Source organism: Petaurus breviceps, unplaced genomic scaffold (assembly GCF_028583685.1).
Source record: "Petaurus breviceps papuanus isolate PSGF00001 unplaced genomic scaffold, PetGlider_PUasm1.0 84, whole genome shotgun sequence".
Classification (NCBI taxonomy): Eukaryota; Metazoa; Chordata; class Mammalia; order Diprotodontia; family Petauridae; genus Petaurus; species Petaurus breviceps.
The window spans coordinates 8,830,081-8,857,313 of NW_027186645.1; the positions used below are offsets into that span (position 1 = coordinate 8,830,081).

Genomic DNA, 27,233 nt, shown 5'->3' on the forward strand with positions numbered 1-27,233 from the left:
CATTTTGAGAATTAGTGCTTTGTAGTATAATCGGAGGTCTTGCACTGCTAGTCCTACTTTCTTACAACTTTTTGTCCCATTATTTCCCTGAATATTCTTGACCTTTTGTTCTTCCATATGAATGTCTTATAGTAATTTGTTTGCGAATCCATATGGTCCTAGTTTTTCTTCCCACTGTGGAAGTTCATTTATGGCCCCTTTGATTTTTTTTTTCTGAGGATGGATTATTTAAATAATCTAGTTCTTGTTCTGTTAATTTGAACATTTTACCTCATCTGTTTTATTTAAGTTTCCTACTTTGAGGGCATATAGTTTGGGCAAAATAGTTTCTAATAATTCACTAGAGAAACTTTCCATCAATCACCCAACAGTCTTTTTTTACCCACTTTATTCCAGGCAGTGTGCTAGGTACTGGAGATGGCGTTTCAGGCATTTCATGCTTTGACAAAACAAAAGTGAAACGATTCATACTCTCACTCTCAAGTAGTCTACATTCTAACAAGAGAGACAGTACACATATAAGGTATAAGCAAAATAAAGACAAAGTGATTTCAGGGAGGAGTTCTCTAGCAACTGAGAGAATCAGGAAAGGCTTCATGTAGAAGATGGCAGGTGAATTGCGTCTTTAAGGAAACTTGGGATTCACGGAGGTAAGGGAGAGGAGGAAGTGTATTCCCAGATGGCACAGCCCATGTAAAAGCAGAGAGATGGAAGGTAGCATACTATGTATGAGGAACAGTTTTGCTGTTAGTTTTTTTTTTTTTAAGTTCATTAGATTACAGAGAACATAAAGAGGAATAATGTAGTAAGACTGAAAAGATAGGTTGGATCCATGTTGTGAAGGGATTTAAATGCCAAAAATAAGAATTCATAATTTACTTTAGAATTAATAGAGAGCAACCAGAGTTTGAATAGGGGTTGGTAGGAAAATGACTTTGACAACTATGTGGACAGTGGAGTGAGGGGAGATGAGGCCTGGAGATCACTGCAATAATCTAGCCTACAAGTGATGATGGCCTGAACTAGGCTAAGTGAATGGAGAAGACACAGACAAGAGAGATGTCATGAAGGTAACAATGGCAAAATTTGGCAACCGATTGGATGTGTGGTGGTGAGAATGTGAAATGAAGAATGATGTTGAGGCTATAAGTCTGCATAACTGGAAGGATGACAGTACCCTCAACAAAGATAAGGAATTTCAAAAGAAAGGTAGGTTTAAGAGGAAAGATAATGAGTTCTGTTTTGGATGCATTGAGTTTGGGATGCTTATAGGAAATCCATTTTGAAATACCTAATAGGTTACTGGTGATACATGACTAGAAGTCAGGAAAGACTAAGTCAGATCTTCAAGCTCTGGGAGTCATTTGCATAGAAATGATCATTAAACCTATGAGCACTAATGAGTTCACCAAATTAGAGTATCAATAGCAACATCCATGGTTATGTCCTTTCAAAAACCTATTCTAGGCTTGTTTCACATCTAGATTTAATTGTCACATGCTAACAAATTTGACTTTCAGTTAATTCTCTCCTGAATTGCTATTTATAGTTAGGTTTTTGTTTTTTAACACTGCTGAACAGACATCAAACATTCCTAGAAAAAAATGTTTGTGTAAAATAATGTCAAATTATCTGTTAATTGAGCATCTGACAATCTCAGGCACCAAAAAATATACAATAAAACCTTTGACTCCAATAATAGCTTCCACAAAGTCCCTGTATTTTACTACGTAGGAAAGAAGTTTAGTTATATTTTCCCTTCTCAGACATATATCATATTTGACTTAATTTTTCACATGATACCCAGTTATCTGGTTTCCTCTAGCCACTTTCAGCTGTGTCCTAAATAATAGCCAGAAAGCAGAGATGCCTCATCTGTGGATATATCGGGTTTGGGAAGGGTTGAGGTGGGTGACTCAAAACTGGTAGCAATAAAAACGGATCAACAGAAGGAATAAGCTTTAGAGAAATAATGTGGTCTCAAGAAGAGGGAGACAGAACCACCCTCAACTAGTAGGGCACTGGAGTCTTTGCAAAATCAGTAGAAGGGCAGATTAAGGGAATTTCAAATAGGATCCCATGATTATTTTGATAACTAACATAATCTGCTAAAATGGGACTGACTAAGAAGGTGCTATTTTGATATAGCTTTCATCCATCTTGTGCTATATATTCATTCCCATCAATCCCTTTGGTATGCTCTGTGCCCAAGATACAGGGTAAGACGTGTGTGCATGTGCGTGTGTGCATGCGTGTGCATGTGTGTGCATGTGAGTGCACTTTTTTAAGATACAGACTGGTATCCATATCTCATAAGTTTATTGGTATAACATAAATGTATGTATTGATGCTTTGGTAAATGTTTAATAACTGTCTGTCTGAAAACACACTTTCAAGTTTAATCTGCACGATTAACATTTTCTCCATCACTTTCTTAAATCTAGACAATCAACAACACAATAAATCAAACCTTGATTTGTAGCATTTACTGATTTCCAAGGTTAAAATGCTCCAATGAAAATTTAACAATCCACTCCCTTGAGCCTGTATAGCCTGGCTTCAAACCTGGATATCTAGAGCTATATTTATACGTAAAAATCATAATCACCTACATATAGGAAAAAGCCTCCAGTAACACTACTAGATCTGTGCAGAAAAGCCTGTTCTGCAGGAAGGTGAAAGGGAATGGAACAACCTTATTCTCATTGAATTTGGCTTAAGGAGGGAATAACATGCACAATTCAATTGGGTATCTTATCCTACAGGAAAATAGGGGGGTAGGGAATAGGAGGGGGAATGACAGAAGGGAGGACAGATTGGGGGAGAGGGGAGTTAGAAGTAAACATTTTTTGAAAAGGGATAGGTCAAAGGAGAAAATGGAATAAGTGGGGGGTGAGATAAGATGGAGGGAAATATAGTTGGTCTTTCACAATATGACAACTATGGAAATTATTTGGGTAACTGCACATGTACAACCTATATTGAATTGCTCGCCTTCCCAGTGGGGGGGTAGGGGTGGGTGAGGAAGGAGGAAGGGAAAAAATCTGGAACTCAAAGTTTTAAAAACAAATGTTAAAAAAAAAATGTCTTTTACAGGCAACTGGGAAATAAGATGTACAGGCACTAGGATATAGAGGTCCGTCTTGCCCTGCTAGAAAGTTAGGGGGGTGATAGGGAAGGATATAGGGGAGAATGGATTGGGGGAAGGGATATTCAGTAGGCTTGCTATTTGGGGGTGGGGGTAGGGGAAAGATGGGGAGAAAATATTGTGACTTAAAATCTTGTGAAAATGAGTATTGAGAACTTAAAATAAACAAATTAATTAAAAAAAAAAGAAAGAAAGAAAAGGCTGTCCTGAGGTCTAACCCATGTGAGTCTTTCTCTCTCCCTAACAGTATGATAGGCTAGCCTTCAGCATACCAGCAGGGAGTCCTTGCTTCATCTTTCTTTTTTGCCCTATTGCAATAACATGCTGATGGATATACCTGATTCAAGTCTTTCCCCACTCCAATCCATCCTCTGTTCAGACAATAATTTGGTTTTCCTAAACTACAAACCTAACAGCATCATAGCCCCTACTCAATAAACTCCTCTGGCTCCCTATTGCCTGCAGGATCAAATTCAGAATCCTCTGACAGACATTCAAAGTCCTCTACAACCTAGATCCTTTCATACCTTTCCAGTCTTCTTACCCTTACTCCACAACACATGTTCTTCTGTCCAGTAACCCTGTCCTTTTGATTGTTCCATGAACTAGACCCTCCATCTCTTGAACTGTGGCATTTTCTCTGGCTGTCCCTCCATGCTTGGCATGTTCTGCATCCTCATCCCTGTCTATTAGCTTCCTGTCATTTCCAACTAAAATCCTATCTTCTATAAGAAGCCTTGCCCCAACCCTCTTAATTCTAGTGCCTTGCTGGAATGGTAAGGGAATTTGAAGATCTTTACTGCCCTTTAATGGGCCTGACTTGGAGCCCAACAAGAGAAGTTTGCTCAGTAGAGGCTGCTTTTCAGGAAGGCACACCTTTTTTTACTTTGTAATTGGGCAGTGGGTCACGAAGATTGTGATGTTCTCTGACCCTAGAAAAGGCTATATATACTCCCTGAGGTGAGGTTTTGCTTTAGGGCTCACGTATGGGAAGAGTTGTGTGATTTGGCCCGTTGAGACTCTGGGTAGCCGTTGAGCCCCCCAGTTTTGAAAACCTAGATGTTGGTGCTTCTCTCTCTGGTAATTATGTAGATATGTGATGGTCAGACAGCTAGAAGCTCTGTCTGTTGGTCTGTTGAACTGTGTTATTTTCTCTGTCTGTATTTTTTGTCCACTTGTAACTTCTGTTTGTATTTTCTCTGAAGTTCAGGGTGCTGACTTTTTCCCCTGAACTAGGTAAGTGATAATGTTTGATTAAAGTAATATTGTTAACTCCTTTTGAGTTGCTTTCCTTTAGAAAAGCAGATCAAAGAACCTGTGCTAGCAGCCATCCTGGGTATGCTAGGGTGCTTGCTGCAACACTTCCCTCTGTTAATTCTTTCCTATTTGTCTTTATATAACTTGTTAGTACATATTTGTTTGTCTCCTACTCCTCCCCCCTCCCCCACATTAGGTTGTGAGTTCCTTGAGGGCAGGTACTGTCTTTTGCCTCTTTTTAGTATTCCCAGTGCTTAACATAGTGCCTGGTACACAGTAGGTGCTTAATAAGTGTTTACTGATTGATAATGTTTGCATGGCAGAGAAGATGGTACACTCCTTAATACTCCTGGCAATAGTTTCACCATCCCTTTCCTGTAGCGAAGTATAGGATAAGATCATAGATTTAGAGCTTGAGGGAAAACTTAAAAGTCATCTGGTCCAATTCCTTCATTTTATAAACAAGTAATTGAGACCCAGACCAAGAAGAATTTGAAGGACAAAGAAGACATTTTCTTAGAATTCCAGGCCATCTTGTTACCCAAAATGACACAGAGGGTAAGTGGCAGAGGCAAGGTTTGAACTCAGGTCTGTCTTTAGAGCCTTCATTCTTTCCCTTTTCACCCACCTGCTCCCTGAAGGCCATCTCCAGTCATCCTGATCTATATCTTGCTACTGGACCAGATGGCTCTGAGGAGAGAGTGAGGCTGGTGACTGCACAGCCCTCCCTCACTCATATCCAATTCACTTGCAAGTCATGGCATCATGTTCCCGATGTCATGGTCCTCCTCAAAAACAAAAGACAAACCTGCCTTCTATTTCCCTGCTTTCTCTACTGTGGTAATGATCCCAATATTAAAGTCACCAGATTTCAGAGCTTTAAAGATGTAACCACTTCATTTTACAAATGAGGAAACTGGTGCCCATTGAGTCTAAGTACCTTGATCTTAGTCACAAAATGACTTATAATTCAGTAACTGACATTCATGATGGTGATCCTTGTTCCCTGTACATGATAGCAAGATTTGTTCCAAAAACTTAATCCTTTAAACACAAACATTTGAATTTAAGTTGTAGTTATCTAGAAAATTCCCTTTTTCAGACTATCTCATTCCCCAGTCAGCTAAATGAGTCACTAATTGCATATGATGTCTGAGCAAGGAACCAAAAGTAGCAGATTTGTCAAGCACCAACCCCCTTCCCCAACAAAAAATGATACTTTTTTGACTTGTGACCAAGATCAGTCAGACTAGTGTTTTGTCTCCATAGTTTTCTTTCTTTATTTTGTATAGAGAGCCAACAGACAAAGGTTGCATGACATCTACCCTTCCTTGGGACAGGGTGGGCTGAATGACCTGTCTTGGTCTTTGAGTTCCTAGATGCTTTCAGTCAACAAGCATTTATAAAGTGCCTGCTTTGTGTCAAGCACTAATTCTCAGAATTATTTTCCTTTGGCAGCTTAGGGCATCTCCTGTCATTCACACTTCCTTTTCTTAGTGATTCAATCACTTAGCATTATTCTGTGCCTTCATGGACTGAGTGCATAGAAGGGTAGGGGTAAAAAGGGCATCCTTTGGGTGAAAGACAAATATGCAACAGCAGAAATAGTTATCAAGTATTGCTCAATAGACCTGGGCTCCTGGCCTACCTCTGTCAGTAATGAGCTGTGTGGTAAGTGATAACAGCCTTTCTGGAAGTTGATTTACCTGATCTCTGAGATCCACTCTAGCACAAAAACTATACGATCGCTAGTTTTTGTATAATTTCAGGGACTTGTACTCTTAGTCTGGCAGCTCTTCTTAACTTGTGGGTCATGACAAGTGATAAATAGGGGGTTGCAAAAAATTTGGCAAGAGTAAAAGGTTTCTGAGCATGCAATGACCAAAAATTAGTTAAAAATCAAATGTATGATAAATCCAAGATGTTTCTGGCAGCGCTCACTTGTGTCCCATCGCACACCTTCACTGCAGCCTTGGTTTTGAACACAAAGCATGGGTACTTTGCACTCTATATGCCCTCAGGCCACACAGTGGCAACAAACACTGCCAGAACTCACAAAGGGGTCTCAAGTGGAAAAAACTTTAAGAAGCCCTGGTCTAGAGAGTTTAAGGGAAGTGAGGTAATGTTGGTTTAGCTGAAGCATGCTTTGGAAATTGGACTCATCATGAGGTGGTAAATGGTTTGATCATAGCTGCTCTTTAAGAAAGGAAGTGGGAAGGGAAAAGCATTTAATAAGTGACTACTATGTGCCAGGCACTGTTCTAAGCAGCTTTACAGATATTATCTCATTTGATCCTCACAACAACCTTAGGAGATAGATGCTATTATTATTCCCATTTTATACTTGAGAAAAATGAGGCAAACTTGTTTGAGTGGAACACAATGGGTAAGATACCTTAGATAAGATGGTCTAGGTGGGGTAAATTTTTGGCAGAGGTAAGTAATGTCCTGCAAAGCCTGGGCTTCAAACAAGGAAATAGAACAGGGAAAAAGCCTGGATCTCCCCCATATTTGGTTATTAATAATCATTTCTCTCAACTGTGACAAGTGCAGCTTTTATTTTTCCAACTTTCCTCACTTCAGAAAGCAGGTCTATGCTCCTGTGATTGCTTTAACATTTAAAACAGCTATTGAAAGTAATTTATTGAATGAGCCTACAACCTCATTACTCTTATGCTTTTTCCCTCCAACACCCTCAGAATCCTACCCCTGGAAAGACTAGCCTTGTCTGATTGCATTAAAGCTGTCTTGCTCTGTGGTTAGTATTTTGGCACTCAGTGTTTCTATACAGACACAAAATGTATGTGGGCAGATCACACAGAATCCATCTAGGTTTTCAGTTGTTAAGTCCAAGCCTTTTCACAATTCAGGGCATCTTGACCTATGCCAACTGGTGATTATATGGTTCCTGACTGTGCCCTCATATTTGAGGTTAAAACGAGCTCTTCTTTTTACAAGAAGAAGTTTTTCATTTACCCAGAAGAGTACATTGCTATTAATAAATCATAGAAGAGTAAGTGTAACAGCATTGAAATACAGAGTAACTTATCTACTTTGCCTCCCAATTTGTCCAAGGCTTGAGGGTAATATCTTTTGGGGATAAGTGGATTTTGATGGTTAAATTGCCTTTCAAGAGGTTTACTGGTCACTGATCTTGAAAACAGTGAAGAAGGTGATTGAGGAAGGTTGAAATGGTTATAGGCTGTAAATGCAATGGACTACTGCACAGTATGAAATGATAAATATGAGGGATTTGGAGAAAAAGAGAACTTGGATTTACTTCACCCTTTACTAATTCAGATACAGGTTCCCATGTTTCTCTGAATTCCTCATATTGGTCACATACATAGGTATTATATGTGTGTGTATGTGTATATGTGTATACACATATATATGTAGCTAGAGGGAGAGAGACTTGCAATTATATGAATGAAGGTAATAAAACAAGGTAACTGAACTCTGAGTAATTATAATAACTACTCTTGGTCATTACAGAGAACCCAGAGAACTCTGGGTATTATTACTCAGAGAAGAGTATTCAGGAGAGAGGTTGTTATTGTTTATCTTTCATTCTGGAAGAGGACCATGACATCAGGGAGATGATGCCATGAAGTACAAGTGAATTGAATTTAAATGAGTGAGGGCTGTGTAAAGCCACCAACCTCACTTTCTCCTCCGGAGCTATCTGGGTCCAGTGGTCAGAGATAGATCAGGACAACTGTAGATGCACCACTTCCCCAGCAGATCGGTAGGGGACTAGAAGGCCAGAATTCACACATTGTTAGTGTATCGGTGATTTTTACATAACTATTTTTCTTGGTCACAAAACAGGGTTCAGTTCCAAGGGGGAGGAGAAAGAGAAGATCGAGAAATGACTATTATGTAAAAACAAAAGATATCAATAAACTTTTTTAAATGAAAATAGGGAAGGGAGATCAAAAGGGAGAGGGGCAATAGTATGAAGTAATACAAAACAAAGGTCAGTGAATTTTCACTGGTTTTTAGGGTCAGAATAAAAGTATTTATAAAATAAGTACAAGTTCATTTCCTGACAGGTTTTGGGATAGACATAATGATACTATAAGTATGTGGTAATGACATAAATATGGACTTTATCTTTGTATTTGGGACTGCACAAACAATGCACACACCTGTCAAGAGGGAGAAAACCCTATTTCCAACTCTTCTCCTCCCCTCCCTTAACCAAGTATGGCAATAAAATAAGTGGAATACCCCCTGTCCTCTCCTCTGTTCATTCATGAGCTAACAAACCCAACAGGAGTTTAAATAACTGTGATCTCAATCCTTGCTCCCAACTTAGACACAAAGGAAAATTAAGAAGACTTAATCTAAACTGTTTCTATGCATTATATTTCCCTATCTTCAGTCAATATATACAAAGTTCTAATAGAGTGAAGCTGTTTCCTTCCCTAAGTCAGACAAAATAATTATGGACTGGTATGGCTTTTATGAGAATGAGGTTATGATCCAGAGAACTGGGAGTCAGAACTCTGATTTTTTTTTTCCTTTCAAAAAAAGATTTGTATATTGCCTTTCCTCTAAAGGCACAATACATAGAACTTTCCAGCAGTAAATATTTCTCACACATAGAAGCAAAACAATAAAGTAGTTTTTTAAAAAAGGAAGGAATAGAATCAAGAGAAAGAGAAACCAAAAAATGTGCCTAAAAGAAGAAAAAGTACAAAAATTTTTTAGATAGAAGTATTATTAACTTGGTAGCTTTAAATTTTTTTCAATGTAAAACTAAATATCAATATTATCTCTTCTGTTACTAAACAATAAGAGGGTGATTACTAATTTTTTTAAAAACTTGTGCCAGGCAGTCACTAAAGCCCTGGGAATACAAAGGAAAAAAAAGTAAAAACAAATCCTTCCCCTCAAGGAACATATCTAGTGATGGGCTAGAGACAACATATATAATAGAGATCGGAACTTACAAGATAAAATATAGAGTAGATAGAAGGTAAACCTTAGAGGGAATGGCAGTACAAGCAGAGAAGACCAAGAAAGGCCTCTTGGAGTAAGTAGCATTTGATCTAAGGTGTAAGGAAAGCCACAGATTTTAAGAGTAGGAAGCTAGGACAGAAAGCGTTGCAGGCATGGGGAACAGCCTGTGTGCAGACAATGGAGACAGGATGCAGTGTCATAGTCAAAGAACAGCATACAGATCATATGACTAGATCATAGAATGTATAGGTAAGAGTAGAATGTTCATAGATTAGAAGGGTAGGAAGGGGTCAGGTTGTAGAGACAGATCATATGACTAGATCATAGAATGTATAGTTGAGAGTACAATATTCATAAATTGCCAGGGTAGGAAGGGGTCAGGTGGTAGAGACATTCAACCAGAGATGTTTATATTTGATTGTATATATAACAATGAGCCACTGAAGTTCATTAATGAGGTAGGTGAAGGTAACATGGTCAGACATGCACTTTGGCAGCTCTGTGGGGGATGGGTTGGAGTAGAAAGATGCAAGGAGACCAGTTAGAAGGCTGCTTCAGCAATCCAGGCAAAAAAGTGATGAGGTGGTGAAGTAGGGTGGTGGCTGTGTGAGTAGAGAAAAGAGAACATATATAAGTGTTGTGGGACCCCAAAAACTGTTGAGGTGGGGGCTTGAGGAGGAGTTTGCCAGTGGGGCCATGATGTACCTGCTGTGCTTCCCTTTTTGTTCCTTTTACCAGGTGGGGTAGGTTAACTCAAATTCCCTACTGTTCTTCTAACGTTTCCTTGCAACCTTAACTTGGTTACAACCAAGATGACAGGGTGAAGGATCTTAATGGTTCTAACCTTTCATTGTATCCTTAGCTTGGTCAGAGCAAGGATGACAGTGAGAAGGCACGGTAGCCCTAGCCTGGGAAGAGCTGGGACCACAAGAAAGAGAATCTTGGTGGTTCTAACTTTTCACTGTGGGCCTGGTCTGGTCAGAGCTGCACCACAGTGAGAAGGCACGGTAGCCCTAGCCTCATCAGAGGTGGTACTACAGGGAGGAGAATCTTAGTGCCAAATAGTAACCAGAATGAATTCAATTACCTGGATCTATATTCCCAATGATATTGCACAGTTCTCTTTCTGTTACCCACAAAAGGGTTAAGTATTAGTCCTATTCCAAAGTGCAGCTTTGAAATCTGCCTTTCTTTGATCAATGAAGTGACCCCTTTTCTCTTAGATAGATCTTAGGGGAGAAGTTTCCCCTTTCTCTTTTTCTGTCTGTCTTTCCACCTCCAAAACTTGGCCAGAGTCCAAGGAAGTAGAACGAGAGAGATTTTTTTTGTTTTTTGTTTTTGCCAACAACCTTTCTTTAAGAGACCATCAATCTTTCTAGCTCAGGTACAGTTTTTTTTTTCTTTTCTGACTGGCTACATGTTAAGTCTTATAAGGTGGCAGACAGATTTTTACCCAGACACAGAGCAGATAGATACAAACAGAAAGCACAGATAGCGATAACTTTTCTTGGTCTTCCAGATTATATAAAGACAAAGTGTTGTTACTTAGTACTCCCATGGGATGGGAGTTAGGACTGAATGCTAGTAAGTCTAAGGAAATCCCCCTTATAGCCACTTTCATCTCTTTAGTGGCATCCCACTGAAGGATGAAGAATTGAGTTCATAAAGAACTCCCTGTGAAATTCCCAAGCAGAGTGTCCTCTGTCTAGAGGGAATTTGCTAATTACAAGGGCCCAAGCAATCCAGTCAAGCCTTCCTAGGTGCTTGAAGGACCTCCCAGCTAAGAGAACAGAAAAAGATAGGCTTACCTTTGCATTAGAGGGGGCCCAAATCAAAGACTCCACTCCATGTGGAGGGGGAGGTCAGAGTCAGAGACTCAGGCCCACCCAGGGACACCAAAAAGCTGTTGAAACATTCTGGTCATTCTGCCCTCCAACTGGCTAGCTATTGTGGTCCTGTCTGGTTAAGACAGATAGTTAGGTATTGTGGCCCTGTCTTGCACTAGATGGATGATGTGATTTTGATTGAATACAACGCACCTGTTTCTGTGGGAATGGGGCTGGGGGCAGTGACAAAGTAGAGTCAGTAGCTAGGTTCCCATTATATAGACATACCTGCTGTTTCTGTGGGAACTAAGAGTTCAAGGACACACCTGTTGTTCTAGTGAACATTGAGGCATATACAAAGAAGTTAGGACATGGAGGGGCGGGAGGAGGGCTAGGGCTAAGTAGGTGCAGTGGGCCTGCTGTTCAGTAGGGCCAGGCCTATAATGAAGTTAGAATATTGGTGCTGGGGGCAGCTTTATTAGGATCCCATCATAAGAGATGAGAAAGTTAACGTGATGAGATTTGATAGGAATTAGTGATGTGAACAAGCAAAAGAGAGGAGACAAAAATGATACCAAGGTTTCAAACCTGGGTGACTGGAAGGGAAGTGGTGCCCTTATTACTTAATAATGAACTTCATAAGAAGAGAGGGTTTGGGGAAAAAACTCAAAGCAATCTGTATGGATATGTTGAATTTGAGATATTTTTGGACCTCCAGTTTGTTGTCCAGTATTCAATTAGTGTTATGATACTAGAGGTCAGGAGAAAGACTAGGTTTGGATACAAAAATCTGGGTATCATCTTCAAGAGATGATTTCTGATCCAGTGGGAGACAGGATCATGAGAGAGATCAAGAGAAAAGAGAAGAAAGCTCAGGAAAGAGCCCTGAGGGATCTCCACAGTTAGTGGGAGTGACCTGAGTGAAGATCCAGCAAAAGGGACTGAGGTGTGTATGGACAAACATGTTGGAGGAGAACCAAGAGAGCATATTCACAAAAACTCAGAGAAGAGAGAGTATCCAAAAAGAGAAGATGGTCTGTAGTGTCAGATGCTACAGATGGGTCAAAAAGAATGAGGATCAAGAAGGGGCCATTAGTTTTGGCAAATAAGACATCATTAAAATTTGAAGAGAACAGTTTTATTTTAATAGTAATATTGGAAGCCATATTGCAGAGGGTTTAATAGAATGTGAGAGGAAAAATATCTAGTATATATAGACCTTTTTCTCTCCAAAAATGTTAGCAGAGAAGAGAAATAGAGATATAGAACAATTACTGGAATGCATAGTATAATCTAGTGAGAATTATTTTAAAGAAAAAGGAGACTTGGGAATATTTATAGTCAGCAGCTAGGAAGTCAGCAGGAAGGGGAAAATTATAGACTAGAGCATGATGATGGTGGGTGCAGTCTGATAGGAAGACAAAAGGGGATGAGATCAAGAAGGGTATGTACAGAGGGATTGGTTTTGGCAGGCCAAAGGGCCATCTCATGATCAGAAACTGAAATGAAGGAGGAAAGAGTGGGCGATTGATATCAGAGAAATATAAAGTGAGGAGAGAAGAGAGAACTCTTTTTGAATGACTTTTTTTTTTTTTTGTAAAATATGAGATGAGGTCCTCAGCAGAAAGGTTGTGGTTAGGGAGTGGGGTGGGAGTCTTAAAGAGAGAAGAAAAAGCTCAGGACACCTGTTGCAATTGGCATAGAGAAATTCTGTGAGTTTCTAGATTGTATTCCATTCAGTAATATATTTATATTATAAATCAATCAGGTATACATAGAGCGCCTGCTGCAAGCTGAGCACTTTGTCAGGTGCTGTAGGAAATTATAGACGTATAAGACATGATTCATATCCTAAAGCAGCATGTAAGAGCTTGGGAAGATATTCCATACACAAAACAATTAGTGACTAATACAATTAAATATATTTAAGTGCTAAAACATGTGGTGAGAACAGTAAGTTCTGAGGAGGAGATTGGGATGAGAATTGGAATATTCAGCAAGCCTAGCTGTGTGGAAGAAATTCAGATTTGAGCTTGACCTTGAAATATAGGCATCATTTATATTAAGTTGAAGTATTCAGGTAAGAGCCATGTAATCAAGGGTAAAGATGCAGGAATGAGAATCATATCATTGTGACATAATATGGAAACCAACAATGACTGGAGTTTGAATGTGTTTTAGGGTGTAGGTCAGACAAGATTGGCTATGGAGGGGGAAGGCAGATGAGTTTAGATTTAATAGATTAAGAAACTAGGAGCCATTGAGCTGTATATGTAAGATAAATTCATCTGGCAGTAGTACATAGGATGCCTAAAATCAGGTAAAAACTGACATTAGGGGGGATATTATAGTAATCCTGCTGTGATACAATGAAGACCTAGAATACATGCTTACATTTGGAATGAAGAAGTAGGGGAGGGAAGAGAGGGATTCAAGAGACATTTTAAAGCAAAAATAAAATCAATAGGACTTAATGATTGACTTGACTGCATATGGAGGAGGAATCAACAAGATGAATCAAAGATGACTCTCAGGGTTTTTAGCCTGGATAATTATAGGAGTGTTTGTTAGTGGTGACAGCAACTGGGAAGTCAGGAGAGTGGCTGAGCTGATTTGGAAGAGAAGATGATTAGTTCAGTTTTTAACATGCTGAGTTTATGGTGACCGTGGGACATTCAGATGGAAATGTTCAGTAAGCAATTAGAGATTGAAGACATGAATTTTGGCAAGAGAGCATTACTAAAGGTAGAGATTTAGGATTTGTCAGATGCTCATTCTCCCTATGTGTTCTCACCTCAACTTCCATTCACACTTTTTTTTAGTAGTATTTAGATGATTATATGACAAAACAGGCAAAAAAAATAATTCAAAGGCACTTAATCATGAATTTGCAAAACTACTGTTGATCAAATCTGACTTTATTTTACAGGAAGAAATCCTAGAGCAGCAACAGTGCGAAAGATATGATACCAGTTTCCATGGAGTTTGTATGTTTTGCAGTGAAGAATTCACAGGAAACAGGTTTGAGTTTTTTTTGCATTTTTAAATGCTTACTTTTTTGTTGTTGCAAACTTGTGTGTGTGTGTATGTGTGTGTGTTTGTGTTGTATGGACTGGACTGGCCCAAAGCATTAAACCTTAGGGTCTGACTCAGTAGAACTCTTCAACAGCATCTGCCAGAAGTCAAGAAGGTGTATCTTGAGTATAACTTATTTTGGTGGTATATATTCTCCCTTCCCTTTTTTTTTCTTTTCTTTAAAATAAATAAATAAAACAAAACAAAGAGCTGTAAGGAGATCACAAAATACTTAATGATCTGGTTTCTAAAACTCTGTCATTTAACAAAGATTTGCTGAGACACACATAACAGATAGCCAGCAAGATGAGGAAGAAGTTCTTTCCCAACGACTTCTCCAATCTCAAAACTAAAAAGAAAAGAATTGTGTGCTGGGTATAGAGTTGTTGAATCCAAATATTAAGAAGAAAGAACCACCCTCTTTCCCAAATAGGTTTAAAAAGTGAATTGACACTAGGAACTATTTAGACTCCTTCTTCAACATCTATCATCCTACACTGTGTACTGACTGCAGTGAGGTCAAGTTCACAGTAATGTAACCAAAGTTCTGACTGTAGGAATTCTCAATGGCAGTAACTAGACCAGAACCAATATCACCAGTCCTGTTCTTCATCTGTCCCCAACCTGTCAAGAGACAGGTAGCAGACACTGATTTCTGACTAGCCACACAAAGGAAAGATATAGTGACCAGATGATGACACTCAGGCTGGGTGGGAAATGAACACTGTACTCAGAAACACAGACAAGAGGGGAACAAACAACAGGCCTGAGGGAAAGGGGACTGGAAACTCAGCTGGGGCCAGTACTATCTATTCCCTTCCTCTCCCAAAGGTTACTCAATGCAAAGACCCAAAACCAGCCAAACAGTCTATCCTCTAACCTGATAAAGTTTGAAAATGGCCAGGATCTAACCCTCAAGGGGTTTGTGTAGCTATGGAAGGGGGGAAAAGGTCAAGAATGGGAAGAAAATTCAGATAGAAGTGTAGCAGTGACCAAATTGGCATACCCAGGATGGCATCTAGCACAGGTTCATAGATCTGCTTTACTAGGAAAGATAACTGTTCAAAGGGTCAACAGTCTTTCTAATTACATTCATTAGTTCAGGGGAAAAATCAGCACCCTTAACTTTAAAGAAAATCCAAACAAAGAAAATAAATAAAAAGACAAACAGACAGGGCTTCTGTCTGAGAAATTATCACAGATCAACAGATAGATCCAACTGTCTGACCAAGGCAATATATATATAGTTACCAGAGAGAGAAGCACCCAACATCTTGGTTTTTCAAAGCCAGGGGCTTCTTAATGGCTATCCAGAGTCTCATCTGACCAAATCACAGCAACGTTCTTCCAATGAGTGAGCCCCAAAGCAAAATGCTAACCTCAGAGTATGTGTGTATATGTGTGTGTGTGTGTGTGTATACACACACACACACACACACACACACACATATATATATATATATATACCTTTTTTAGAGCCAGAGGGCAGCACAAGCTTAGGGACTCAGTGCCTAATTAGAAATTAACAAAAGGCGTGAAAGCCTTCCTAGAAGCAAGCCTCCCCTAAGCAAGCTTCCCTTAATGGGCTCCATGTGAGGCCTATTAATGGGCAGAGAAGATCTTATATCCTATTAACATTACAAGTGTGGGAGAATATAAGGGAAAGGCTGAAAGACCAAAAGATCTATGGAGAGACTGAATTATTATCTACTTTACAAGTAAATAAACTAATAGAAGAAGAGATGTGTAAAACCTTAACAGAAAGGAGCCAAGCTCTTTAAACAAGTATTATAGTATAAAGGAAAATTAACCAAATATTACCTCTTGAAAGGGGCAGGTAGGATTGCACAGTGGATAGAGCACTGGGCCTATAGTCTGGAAGATTCATCTTCCTGAGTTCAAATCTGACTTTAGATACTTACTGTGTGACCTGGGACAAGCCACTTAACCCTGTTCACCTTAGTTTCCTCATCTGTATGAGCTGGAGAAGGAAATGGCAAACCACTCGAGTATCTTTGCCAAGAAAACTCCAAAAAGGGTCACAAAGAGTGAGACACAACTGAAAAACAACTGAACAACAACCTCTTAAAAGAGAATCAGGTGAACTCCTCAGAGAGCAAGGAACAATAGCAAGAAACTCTAGAAAGATTGAAAAGAGAAATAAAATTCTTAAAAGAGTAAACTAATAAGGAATTTAGGTCAGAAATTAGAAATCTCAACATAGAATTTAAAAATAGATATTTTTAGCACTGGCCCTGGAGTCAGGAGGACCTGAGTTCAAGTCTGGCCTTAGACACTTAACACAAATACTAGCCATGTGACCTTGGGCAAGTCACTTAACCCTAGTTGCCCTACCTTCCCCCCTCCAAAAAGCAAAAAAAAAAAAAAAAGATATTTTTGAGCCCATTTAAGTATCAAGGCCTGATATCTTCTCAAGGAAATCCCACTTTTTTGTCATTGCTCTGAGGCAGTGGCTGTTGAGGATTGAGAATGGAAAATAAGTAGATTCTTGGTGAAATAATTTTGACTGAACTCAGGATTCTTTCTGACACAGCAGGAATGGAGCTAAGTTGATCCTTCTAAATGTTTCAAAGAAATAGCCTTGAAATCTTGAAGATAATGAAAAGAATTGAAAATGCTCATTTGTAAAAGGCAATAGGATTGGGGCTTTAGCTGAAAATCTTTTAGTTTATCGAACCACTAAAGACTTATTTGAGGAATAAAATTTTGGAAGTAGAAGAAACCTTAATACTAGAAGGACCAGAATTTAAGAATACCTTAAAGGATCAAGCTGTATCAGTTGATTTGGTGATTTTTTTTAAAATCTATAAGAAAGAGATAGTAGGTTAATTTTTTTTTATTTCAGAGTTTTAAAGACAGTGTATTGATTGACAAGCCAGGCTTTTTAAGTGTTAAAGATTACTGAGTTTGTTTTACAGGTGTTAATCTGGTTTCCATAAACTTCTTGCCATATTCATTGGGAGTGGATCTGATCAAAAAAGAAACATAGTTGAACTAATCAGAAGCCTGAGATTAACATGAAAATAAACTTTTAAAAGCCTCCAAAAAGTAAATTCCTGTTTTGTGTTGAGGGGATTGCCTAGATGGCTATCTGGGAGACCACACCAAGCTAGATGATTTTTAAGACCTCCTATCTAAATTGTTAGCACCAAACTTCTGAGGACTTTTATTTTTCAGATGAGAGGTTTGGTTCGGATTTTAAGTGTTATAAGAGAGTACAATGCCCAGGGTTCCATGCTCTATCAAAAACACCACCATTATTCACCAGGGCCTCAGAACCTCAGAGTCTTCAGAGAACATCAGTCGCCCTTTTCCTTGTCTTCCACGGCCAATCCATCAGCAAATTCAGTTGGTTTAAACTTTTCTTTCTAATATCTCACCTTCTTATCCTTTCATTGCCACTACCCTCCTCATCTCTGAACTGAAATGTCAAAATAGTTTCCTAATCCATCTCCGTCTTGATCTATTGTGCAGATCTCCACATACTGGTCCACTCTTCCACAGCCCTCGATATCTTCCCTCATCATCTTGCCATTCAGGATCCCTCACAATCTATCTCCATTCTCTCTTTCTAGCTTTATCTCATATTATGTTCTATGTTCTACTTGCTAGCCAAACCCAACTATCTGCCAGTAATCTTTCCCTTATCTAATGTCACTTTGTATTCTTCGTGCTTGTATTCTAATTTGTGTTATATTGTATATTATATTGTAAATGTGTGATCTCTTCTCTTTTAGACTGTAAGTTCTTCAAGGGCAAAAACTGTATCTTATCCATCTTCATATCTCTCCTAACACTTAGAACAAATAAGTTAAATGAATTGCTGGATAAATGAAATCCAATTACCTTTCAAAGTTAGAGGGTCTATTCCATTGTCATTAATTATATACCTAATCCTGCCCAGCCTCCTCAAAATTTATGCTATTATTAGCAGTGGGGACCATGTAATGATCATGTGCCTCAGTACCAGAAAATTACACATCCTCTTTTTACATACAAAGAATGAAACATTTATTTTATTGTAGTGGTGGTCCATTGAGCCAGTTACTGTAACATTCAGAGACTATTATTTTGTCAATTGCCTCACCAGTCAGTCAACAGTTATTTCTTAAATGCTTAATATGTGCTAGGCATTGTGCTACCTGTTGGGGATACAGAAGCAAAAATTAAGGAGTACCTGCCCTCAAGGTTCTTTCATTCTATCATATGTAAGAAACCGAAGGGGTTTTACTAGATGACTGCTTAGTTCTCTTCCAGCTCTAAATCTATGACCCTAAGAATAATTACCAAAAGATAAAATTTGAGTGACACTTCCTTAATCTTAGGAGTCACCTAACATTCAGTTACCTAGTATCAACTGATATCTCTGAGTAGTTGCAATGACATTTTCATTCTGTGGCTGAGTTTTCCCACAGATAGATGTGATAGTTGAATCTTTAATCCAATAAACATTAAGCATATTATTAAGTGTTCAGATCACTACAAAGAGGCACAAAGATAGATTAAACACGGTCCCTACTTTTAAGGCACTTAATATCTAAGGGAAGAGGCAGATGGATTTCAAAATGATCTGAAATTCAGATGATATAGACATCTAAGTAATGGGAATTTTGGACTGTGGGTTCACATCTTCCTAAGATAGACAGCAGTCTGTCAGTGAACAAGTATTTATTCATTATCTACTAGTTGCTAAGTGATGAGAATACAAGGAAAGGTAAAAGAGAGTCCCTACTATCAGAGTTCACAATCTAATGGGGGAGACAATATAAAAACAACCAGGTACGTACAGGCTATATATAGGATAAATTGGAGGTAATCAACAGAGAGGAGGCCCTAGCATTAAGGTGGATTGGGAAAGCCTTGTAGAAGACATGATTTTAGCTGGAACTTGAAGGAAGCCAGGAGGAAGAGAATCCTAGGTGTGCAGGATAGCTAGTGAAAATGCCATTGTCTTGGTTAAGGGACAAGAAGGAGGCCAATGTCACTGGATCATAGAGTACATGGTGGAGTATCATGTGTTAGAAGATTAGAAATGTACAAAGAAACCAGGTTATGAAGGCCTTTAAAGGTCAGAGGGTTTTAGGGGGAAGAGGAAGAGAATAAGCATTTATATAGCTCCTACTATGTGCCAGACATTGCATTAAATGCTTTTATAAATATTATCTCATTTGATTCTCACAGCAACTCTGCAAGGCAGGTGCTATTATTCCCATTTACAGGTAGGGAAACTGAGGTAAACAGAAGTCAAGTCACTTACCCAGAGTGACAAAGCTAATAAGTATCAATAGATGGATCTGAACTCAGGTCTTCCTGACTCTAGGCTCACAGCTCTCTCCCACTGCATCAGTTGTTTTCTATTTTATGTTTGATCCTAAAATAATAGGTGGCCACTGCAGTTGGGTTTGTCTTTTTTAATATTTTCTTAAGGCACTTAATAGGGGATGATGGAGTCAGACCTATACTTTAGGAAGATCACTTTAACAGCTGAATAGAGGACAGATTAGAGTTTCTTATTGGTGCAAAACTCCATATTTTTTAGAATGCATGGTGTAGGCAAATAGCACTGGACTTCTAGTCAAAAGCATGGTGTTCAGGACCCAACTCCACCAGTTTCTGGATGTAAGTCCTTGAGCTTCTCAGAGTTTTGTTTCTTCATGTAACAAATGGTAACAGTATGTGTTTATTAATGAACTGAAGCAATTTCTTTTCCAAATGCTCATATCACTTTCTACAAATCAAAATCCCTGACCACTGAGAATTAAATAAATATTAAAGTTACTGGCAGGATAACTTAATTACCTTGTTAGTTTAGTATAAGACAGCCAATAATAAAATTATAAATTGTCATTTACCTTGTTTAAGGTGAAAGATCCCAGCAGCTCAGCTTTGATCATCACTTATACTGCTTGATTTCTCATTTCCATAACATAGTCCTGTCATTTATTTGTCTCAGGATAATCAAGTTACATCTCTTCTCAAGAACTTTCTTTCGTCATCCTTTTTGTAAGGCAAAAGGTCAGAAATGTTCACTAATGAAAGAAGTACTCTTCCCCTTTCCTTGTACCTCATTCAGACTCTCCAGCCTTGGCAAGAAAATAGTCTTGATCACAAATGACAATTAAAACTACCAATTCCTCAACACCCTAAAGCCAATTAATGAGACAGTAACAATAGCTGTATCTAGCCTCCATGGGAAAGGCTACTGAAGCTGATATATACCTGTAAGATGTGCCTTTTTTAAATTTATTTTTTATTTTTATTTTTTTGCCTTTTTGGAGGGCAATTGGGATTAAGTAACTTGCCCAAGGTTACAGGGCTAGTTTGTGTGTGTGTGTGTGTGTGTGTGTGTGGGTGGGTGTTAAGTGTCTGAGGCCGGAACCAAACTCGGGTCCTCCGGACTCTGGGGCCGACACTCTAGTCATTGCACCACCTAGCCGCCCCCAAGATGTGCCTTTATAAGGTTAAGGGGATCAAATGAGAACATATGTCAAGTACTTTGTAACCATAAAGTACAAAACATGAATTATTATTAATATTCTATTTACTAGGTCAATTCCTTGCCCACCATGTTTTCTCTGATAATTTCCCACAAAAATGAGGGAACAATTATGTAATGAAATCTTACCTTTGTCTCTCTTAGCAGAGGAGTGAAAAAATCTTAAATCTTTCAGCATCAGTTGTTATCTAGATTTCTTTAAATTTCTTCTTTCCTTCAGAAGTTCTACGTGTTCAAAAAAAAAAAAGTTCAATGTTGAATGAGAAACCAGAGACCAGCTAATTCAGGCAGCTCTCCATAGGTTAGGTTCATTATGAGCCCTGACAGCCCTATACTCTCAACCCCGGCTATAACTGCTCCTTCCCTTATCTTTATAATTTGGAAAGATCCAAATACTAACATTCAGCCCATTGGAAGGAAAAGAGAGATAAATGAAGAGAAAGAGGGCTAAGAGGCAGCTAAGTTTAAACAGAGAAGTAAGTGATAATTGTTCTCATCTCTACACCTCAGTCAAAGGAAAGCAGCTGGGTAGTCATTAATTTAACCTTTTATCTGCCCAAAGCTCATTCTATCAGGAGTATAAAATATCAACATGGAAATAGAAATAACATGGAATTTGGGGAAAACTGTGTAAGGAAATAATTTTCTTAAAGTATAAAAGTGGGAAAATATGTAAATAAATATAGTAAGTATTGTATCTCTGAAAATTATGACTAGTTTCTGAATTCTGTGATTGTAAGAATTATTTAATTCATCAGAATGGCCTACATATAGTCTCAGTTATGTGCAAAAGTAGACTTTTGGACCCAAGATAAAATATCATAAGGCAAGAAACTGAAGTGTTGGCTGAGATAATTATAATTAGGAGATGAAGCTGACTTTGTGGTAATGGTGAAACAGATGATTAGAAACAGAGTACTAAAGTTGGACAACTTAAAATTTCCTGCTTGATTGAATCCCATCAAAATGGCAAATATGGAATGAGTAAATAAAGACAACCCTTCCTCCCAATCAAGTGACAATCACATTAAATTATCAGATGCCATGAAATCAGAGGATTGTGTGAGACAAGGCAAGAAACAAAGGAGACTGAGCTCTTACCTTCTTTTTCCCCCATACAGCTTAAGTTGAAAGATTATATTGAGACTTGTATTGTACTGAAGGTTCAGTTTTAAGGTGAAGAGATGCCTGTATTAAATGTCCTTCTATGATGTCTCATAGTGGCGTGGAGTTGATCATGGATTCCCAAAGGCTCAACCAATGAACCACAAGCTCTGATGTGTCTGTTATGATAGAGAGCTTCCCGAGTATAGTCCCAGCAGCTGTCAGGGCCTGCTTTGCAAGGAACAGCTCGAGTAGCTAAGCACCCAGAAGCTCATCAGTAAGAGACTTGCCGCTGGGTGATAAGTTCTTTGGCCTTGGGCAATTTGTGGGAAAGATACAAAATGGCCCTGGGGCCATTGTACTTCTGCAGTGATGGCATCCCCGGTAGGAGAAAAAAAAGGACAGAGTGTTAAGGATTATTCAGTTTTTAGGCTATTCCCATGATTCTAGATAATAGCTTCAATATAAAAGGGCACTGTCTCCTTTCCTTCCCCCATAACTTGGAAGAATAAGTACATAAAGAGCCATTTAATTTGCAGATCAGAGAGCAAATGCATAGTTTATCTTTAGAGCCATGTGATTCTCTTACCTGAGTAGAAGGAAGCACAGACTTGGTCTCCTAATCCAGACATGGTACAATAATAACTCATGTACTTCTGGCACACATACTACCCATTTGTGCCTTCTACTTCATCTCTTACTGGCTAGTCAGCATATGTATGATACCTTTTAATAGCTGTTTGTCTCTCTAATGGTGTTGATGTGTGTGATACATTTGCCATCTCCTCTGCCTGGCATGTTCTTCCTCTACACCTCTGCTTCATTGAATCCCTAGTTTGCTTCAAGACACAGCTCAAGTACCCTCTTCTACATAAAGCCTTACCTTATCTCCCCTACCCAATTTCTAATATGCCCTCCTACCCTAACTACCTTGTATCTAACTATATTATATACACATATATATACACATATATAGCATTTGTCTCCCCCATTAGAATATAAGATCTTTGAAAGAAGGGATTAATTCATCCTTTCTCCTTGAATCTCCAGTGCCCGAAACAGTGCCTGGCTCATAGTAAGCACATAAGTGCTTATTGATTGGTTGAGTGATTTTGTATTTATTCTACGTAGTTTTGTTCTGTGTAAACCTACATGTAAACATGTTGTTTAACCCAAGTGTAAAATCTTTGAGAAAAGAGACTGTTTCATTATTGTATTTGTAGCCCAGCACCTAGCATAGTGTCTCACATGTACTAGGTATTTAATAAATGCTTGCTGAATGATCTTAAGCTTCTTAAAGATATTTGTTTTTCATATTTCACATATTCTGCAAATCTTTATTAGGCACCTACTATGTTCAGAGCATTGTGCTAAGGTGCCGGGAGAAATGCAAGTTTAGAAAAGGCAGAATTCCTACTTTCATAATCTTACAATATAGTAACACTACCTGTGAGACCATGGACAAGTCACTCTGTCTGGACTTCCTGTAAAATGAGCATAGTAATACTTGCAGTTAGTCTGTCAAAACGTATTTATCAAGCACCTGCTATGTGCCAGACATCCAGCTAAGTGCTAAGAATTCAAAGAAGGAAAAGACAGTCAGTCCTTCCTCTGAAGGAGCTTACAGTCTGATGGGAGAAATAGCATACAAACAGCCATGTTCAGACAATATGTATACAGGATAACCTGGAGATAATCTCAGAGGCTAGGCACTAAAGATTAAAGAGGACCTGAAAAAGGTGGGATTTTAGCTGAGACTTGCCTACCTTCTTATTGTGAAGAACATACTTTGTAATGAATCACCATAAAAATGGGTTGTTAAATTATTAATAATAATTATTAATTATGACAATAATAATAATAATTAATTACTGTTGCTGATAACCCAGACACTCTCAAGTGAACCTTGGGGTAGTGTGAGGTAGGAATCTGGCAAATGAACCAGGGCATGTTTGACGTGAAGAAGAGAATCCTTAGAGAGACATGTTAGTTAGTGGTATTCAAATCTTTGAAGGATTGTCATTTATAAAAGGGATTGGATTCATTCTGCTTTGCCTTAAAGGGCAAATTGATGGATTTCAGCTCCCTATAAGGAAAAACTTTCTAAGAATACAAACTTTCCAAAAGTTAAAAGGATTGAAAAAATATGTAGCAGGTTCCCCCTCACTAGAGGTCTCTTTTGCAAGCTGGGTGACTTTTTAAGGGGTATTGTAGAAAGGCTTCTTAACCTACTATAGATTGGACTGTATTGGTTATACTGAGATTCTGTGATAACATACCAAGAAAACTAGAATTTCCAGTGCTACATGCATGATACGTCAGAATGAGACATACTTTTGTTGTATTTAATTTTAAAAATAAATTTAATGTGAGGCTTTTGTTTTTTATATCTTAGTCATTTTAATCATCCCTCCAGAATGAACCCTTGTGACAAAGAAAAGCAATTAAGCAAAACACTGGGTTTGATGACTGTATCTGACAATATATGTGGTCTTGTAGACTTCCACCTGTCTGCCATAAGGTGAAAGCATATTTCATTATCTGTCCTCTCTCGTTTTCTCAGAATTTACAATACTTTTGATGATCCTTTCATTTATATTATAGTCCATGGCCAATGTGGAATTTGTTTTGCTTTACTATTCAGATTTATGAGGAGGGCTTTGTTTTTCTTTTCTTTTTTTTCCTATTTGGAGGGGAACTAAGGAGGGGAAAAGGGACTAGCTATAGGAATAAAAAATAGAGAAAGAAAAAGAAGACTATCATTGAAGCAACACACTAAAATGGTGAAGTCAAAAGGAGGGAGCAGATATACAGGGAAACACAAAAAGCCCAGTTTGGGACATGTCAAGTTTGAGGTAAGTAGAACATCCAGCCCTGAAGGCAGCTGGAAATACAGGTCTGAAATGCAGAAGTGAGGTCAGAGCTAGATATATAATATGACAGATTGAAAACTGGAAGCAAGACAAACTGAGACCTGGGAAGGACCTAAATGTAGAAAGGTCAAAGTCCCAGGCCATCACCAGTGGTCTTGACTTCTGTCTTGCTACTGAAGGAGAGGGAAGCTGATAACTTTGCACCACTCCACCTCACATCCAACTCACAGGCAAATTAAGACATTACCCTCGTGTTGTCATTGGTCCTCTTCCTGAGGTCACCGAGTCCAACCCTTCATATACTACGGATAACATAAATGAGTCCCAGGGAGGTTATAAAATGATTTTCCCAGAGACATACAGGTAGTAAGTATCTGAATCAGGATTCAAACCCTGGTCTTCCTAGCTCCAAAGCCAGCACCCTCTCCCAATGTTCCAAACTTTTTGAAGTAACTTTTGTAGACATAGTGATTGAAACTGTGAAAATGAATGAGATAGGAAGGCAGAGAGTATGGAGGGAAACTAAAATAGATTCTTAGAGAAGATTCTTCTTCTTTATTAAGGGGTTGGAGAAAAATGAGATGTCCTTGAAGGTGGCAGAAAAGAAATAATAAAAATAGAAGGAGCATCCAGAGAGGGAGGTATCTCTGAATTCAAGGGAGAAGAGAGTGTTCATTAGGAATGGTTGCTGCCAGGAGCAGCAAAAAAAAAAAAAAATCACAAAAGAACCTTAAAAAGAGTAATTAGATTGGTGATTAAGGAGTTATTTGTGACTTTTAAGACAGTAGTTTCAGTAGAAGCGGGGTGGCACAAAATCTAGATTGGAAAGAACTGAATGTCCAGTAGGAATTTTAACATATAATTATGGTGGGCAAAGTCCCTTTGGTTTTGAGATTTTCTTCATTGATATTCAACATATTACTAGAATACAGTGACAGATTTTGAGCTATAAGGAAGTTATCTACTAGAGGTCATCTACTCTAACCCCCTAGTTTGCAGATAAAGATATGAAGGTCCAGGCAAGTTACATGGCATGTCTATGTAGATAGTAAGTAGAAGAGGTGAACTTTCAGTCTAGTTCCTGTGACTCTAAAACCAGTGTTCTTTCTACTGCAGAAATTAGATGCTGGGAGAGAATTACTCAAACATGAGAAATGCAGGTCTAGACTAGTAAAATGAATTTTAAGGTAATAATAGTAATAATAATTAACTAGCATTTATATAGTGTTTAAGATTTGCAAAGTACTTCACACATACCTCATTTTATCTTTACAACCACCCTGGGAGATAGGTGCTGTTGTCCCCATTTTACAGATGAGGAAACAGGCACAGAAGGATAAAGACTTGCCCATGATCACATGGCTAAGAAGTATTTGAGGTAGGATTTGAACTTTAGTATTCCTGACTTCAGGTCCAACAGTATCCACTGCACCACCTGTCTTCTTCACTATTGTTGTTCAGTTGTGTCTGACTCTTTGTGACCCCATTTGGAGTTTTCTTAGCAAAGATTCTGAAGTAGTTTTCCATGTCCTTCTCCAGTTTATTTTGCAGATGGGGAAACTGAGGCAAATAGGGTTAAGTGAGTTTTGCAGGGTCACACAGCCAGTAAGTGTCTAAGGCCAGATTTGACTTAGGAAGATGAGTCTTTCTGACTCCAGCCCTAGTACTCTATCTACTACATCACCTACCTGCCTTTCACTATTAGCTAGCAATTATTTCTATAAGTAATCTCATGTAATCTCTAATTTTATTGTAGGTCTGTCCTTTTGAACCACATGGCAAGAGAGCATGCTTTCAACATTGGACTGCCAGACAATATTGTACACTGCAATGAATTTCTCAAAACATTACAGAAGAAGCTTGACAAGTAAGTATTGTTTTATGAAATATACCCTGAAGTCATGTTAATCTCAATGGAGTTTTTTTAATCGATTAAATAGTCAAAGGTAATTAGTGAATTATAACCTGCTTATTTGTATTATTAGAAAAGTTGGAATACTGAAGAACAATATCACTCTTCTAGATTATATTTCCATTTAATTTTAATTCACATTTACTGTAAATGTAGCTTAACCAGAGGTCAAACATTGAGAAAAATTGATTATCTGGGATGAAATCAAAGATCTGAAATTGAGACTGAGTTGCTGAAAGAGTTGTCACCAAGCCCATGTACTAACTCCCCAAACCTTTACTCTGCAGCAACTTGGGTCCTTACACAAAGCCTTACTTTAGTCACAATTCTAAAATACTTGGTTATCTGATTTAGCAGCCCATAAAAACTGAATAATAACAAATTAGAATGATAACCTGGAAACAGGCTTACACAGTTGAAAGAAATAATAGCGCACAACCAGGAAGGAAGTGAGGAGATAGAAAAACAATAATATTTTAACTTAATAAACTTAAAACTGTACTAATACTTTTAGGACAGCCTATATATACCTAAGAACTCAAAAAATGCCATA

The 27,233-nt window shown here is 38.4% G+C and overlaps 2 protein-coding genes across 3 annotated transcripts in view; both read left to right on the forward strand.

Moving 5' to 3' along the window:
- LOC138176270 (uncharacterized) overlaps positions 1 to 27,233 on the forward strand; it is a 364,696-nt gene that overhangs the window by 188,643 nt on the left and 148,820 nt on the right. The window lies entirely within an intron of this gene.
- The window catches only part of ZNF277 (zinc finger protein 277), a 172,585-nt gene that overhangs the window by 119,881 nt on the left and 25,471 nt on the right, over positions 1 to 27,233 (forward strand). For both annotated transcript variants that reach the window (XM_069107032.1, XM_069107031.1), the window contains 2 exons: positions 14,129 to 14,220; positions 26,525 to 26,635. In XM_069107032.1, coding sequence (XP_068963133.1) covers positions 14,129 to 14,220; positions 26,525 to 26,635 — 203 coding nt within the window. The remainder of the gene's footprint in view (positions 1 to 14,128; positions 14,221 to 26,524; positions 26,636 to 27,233) is intronic.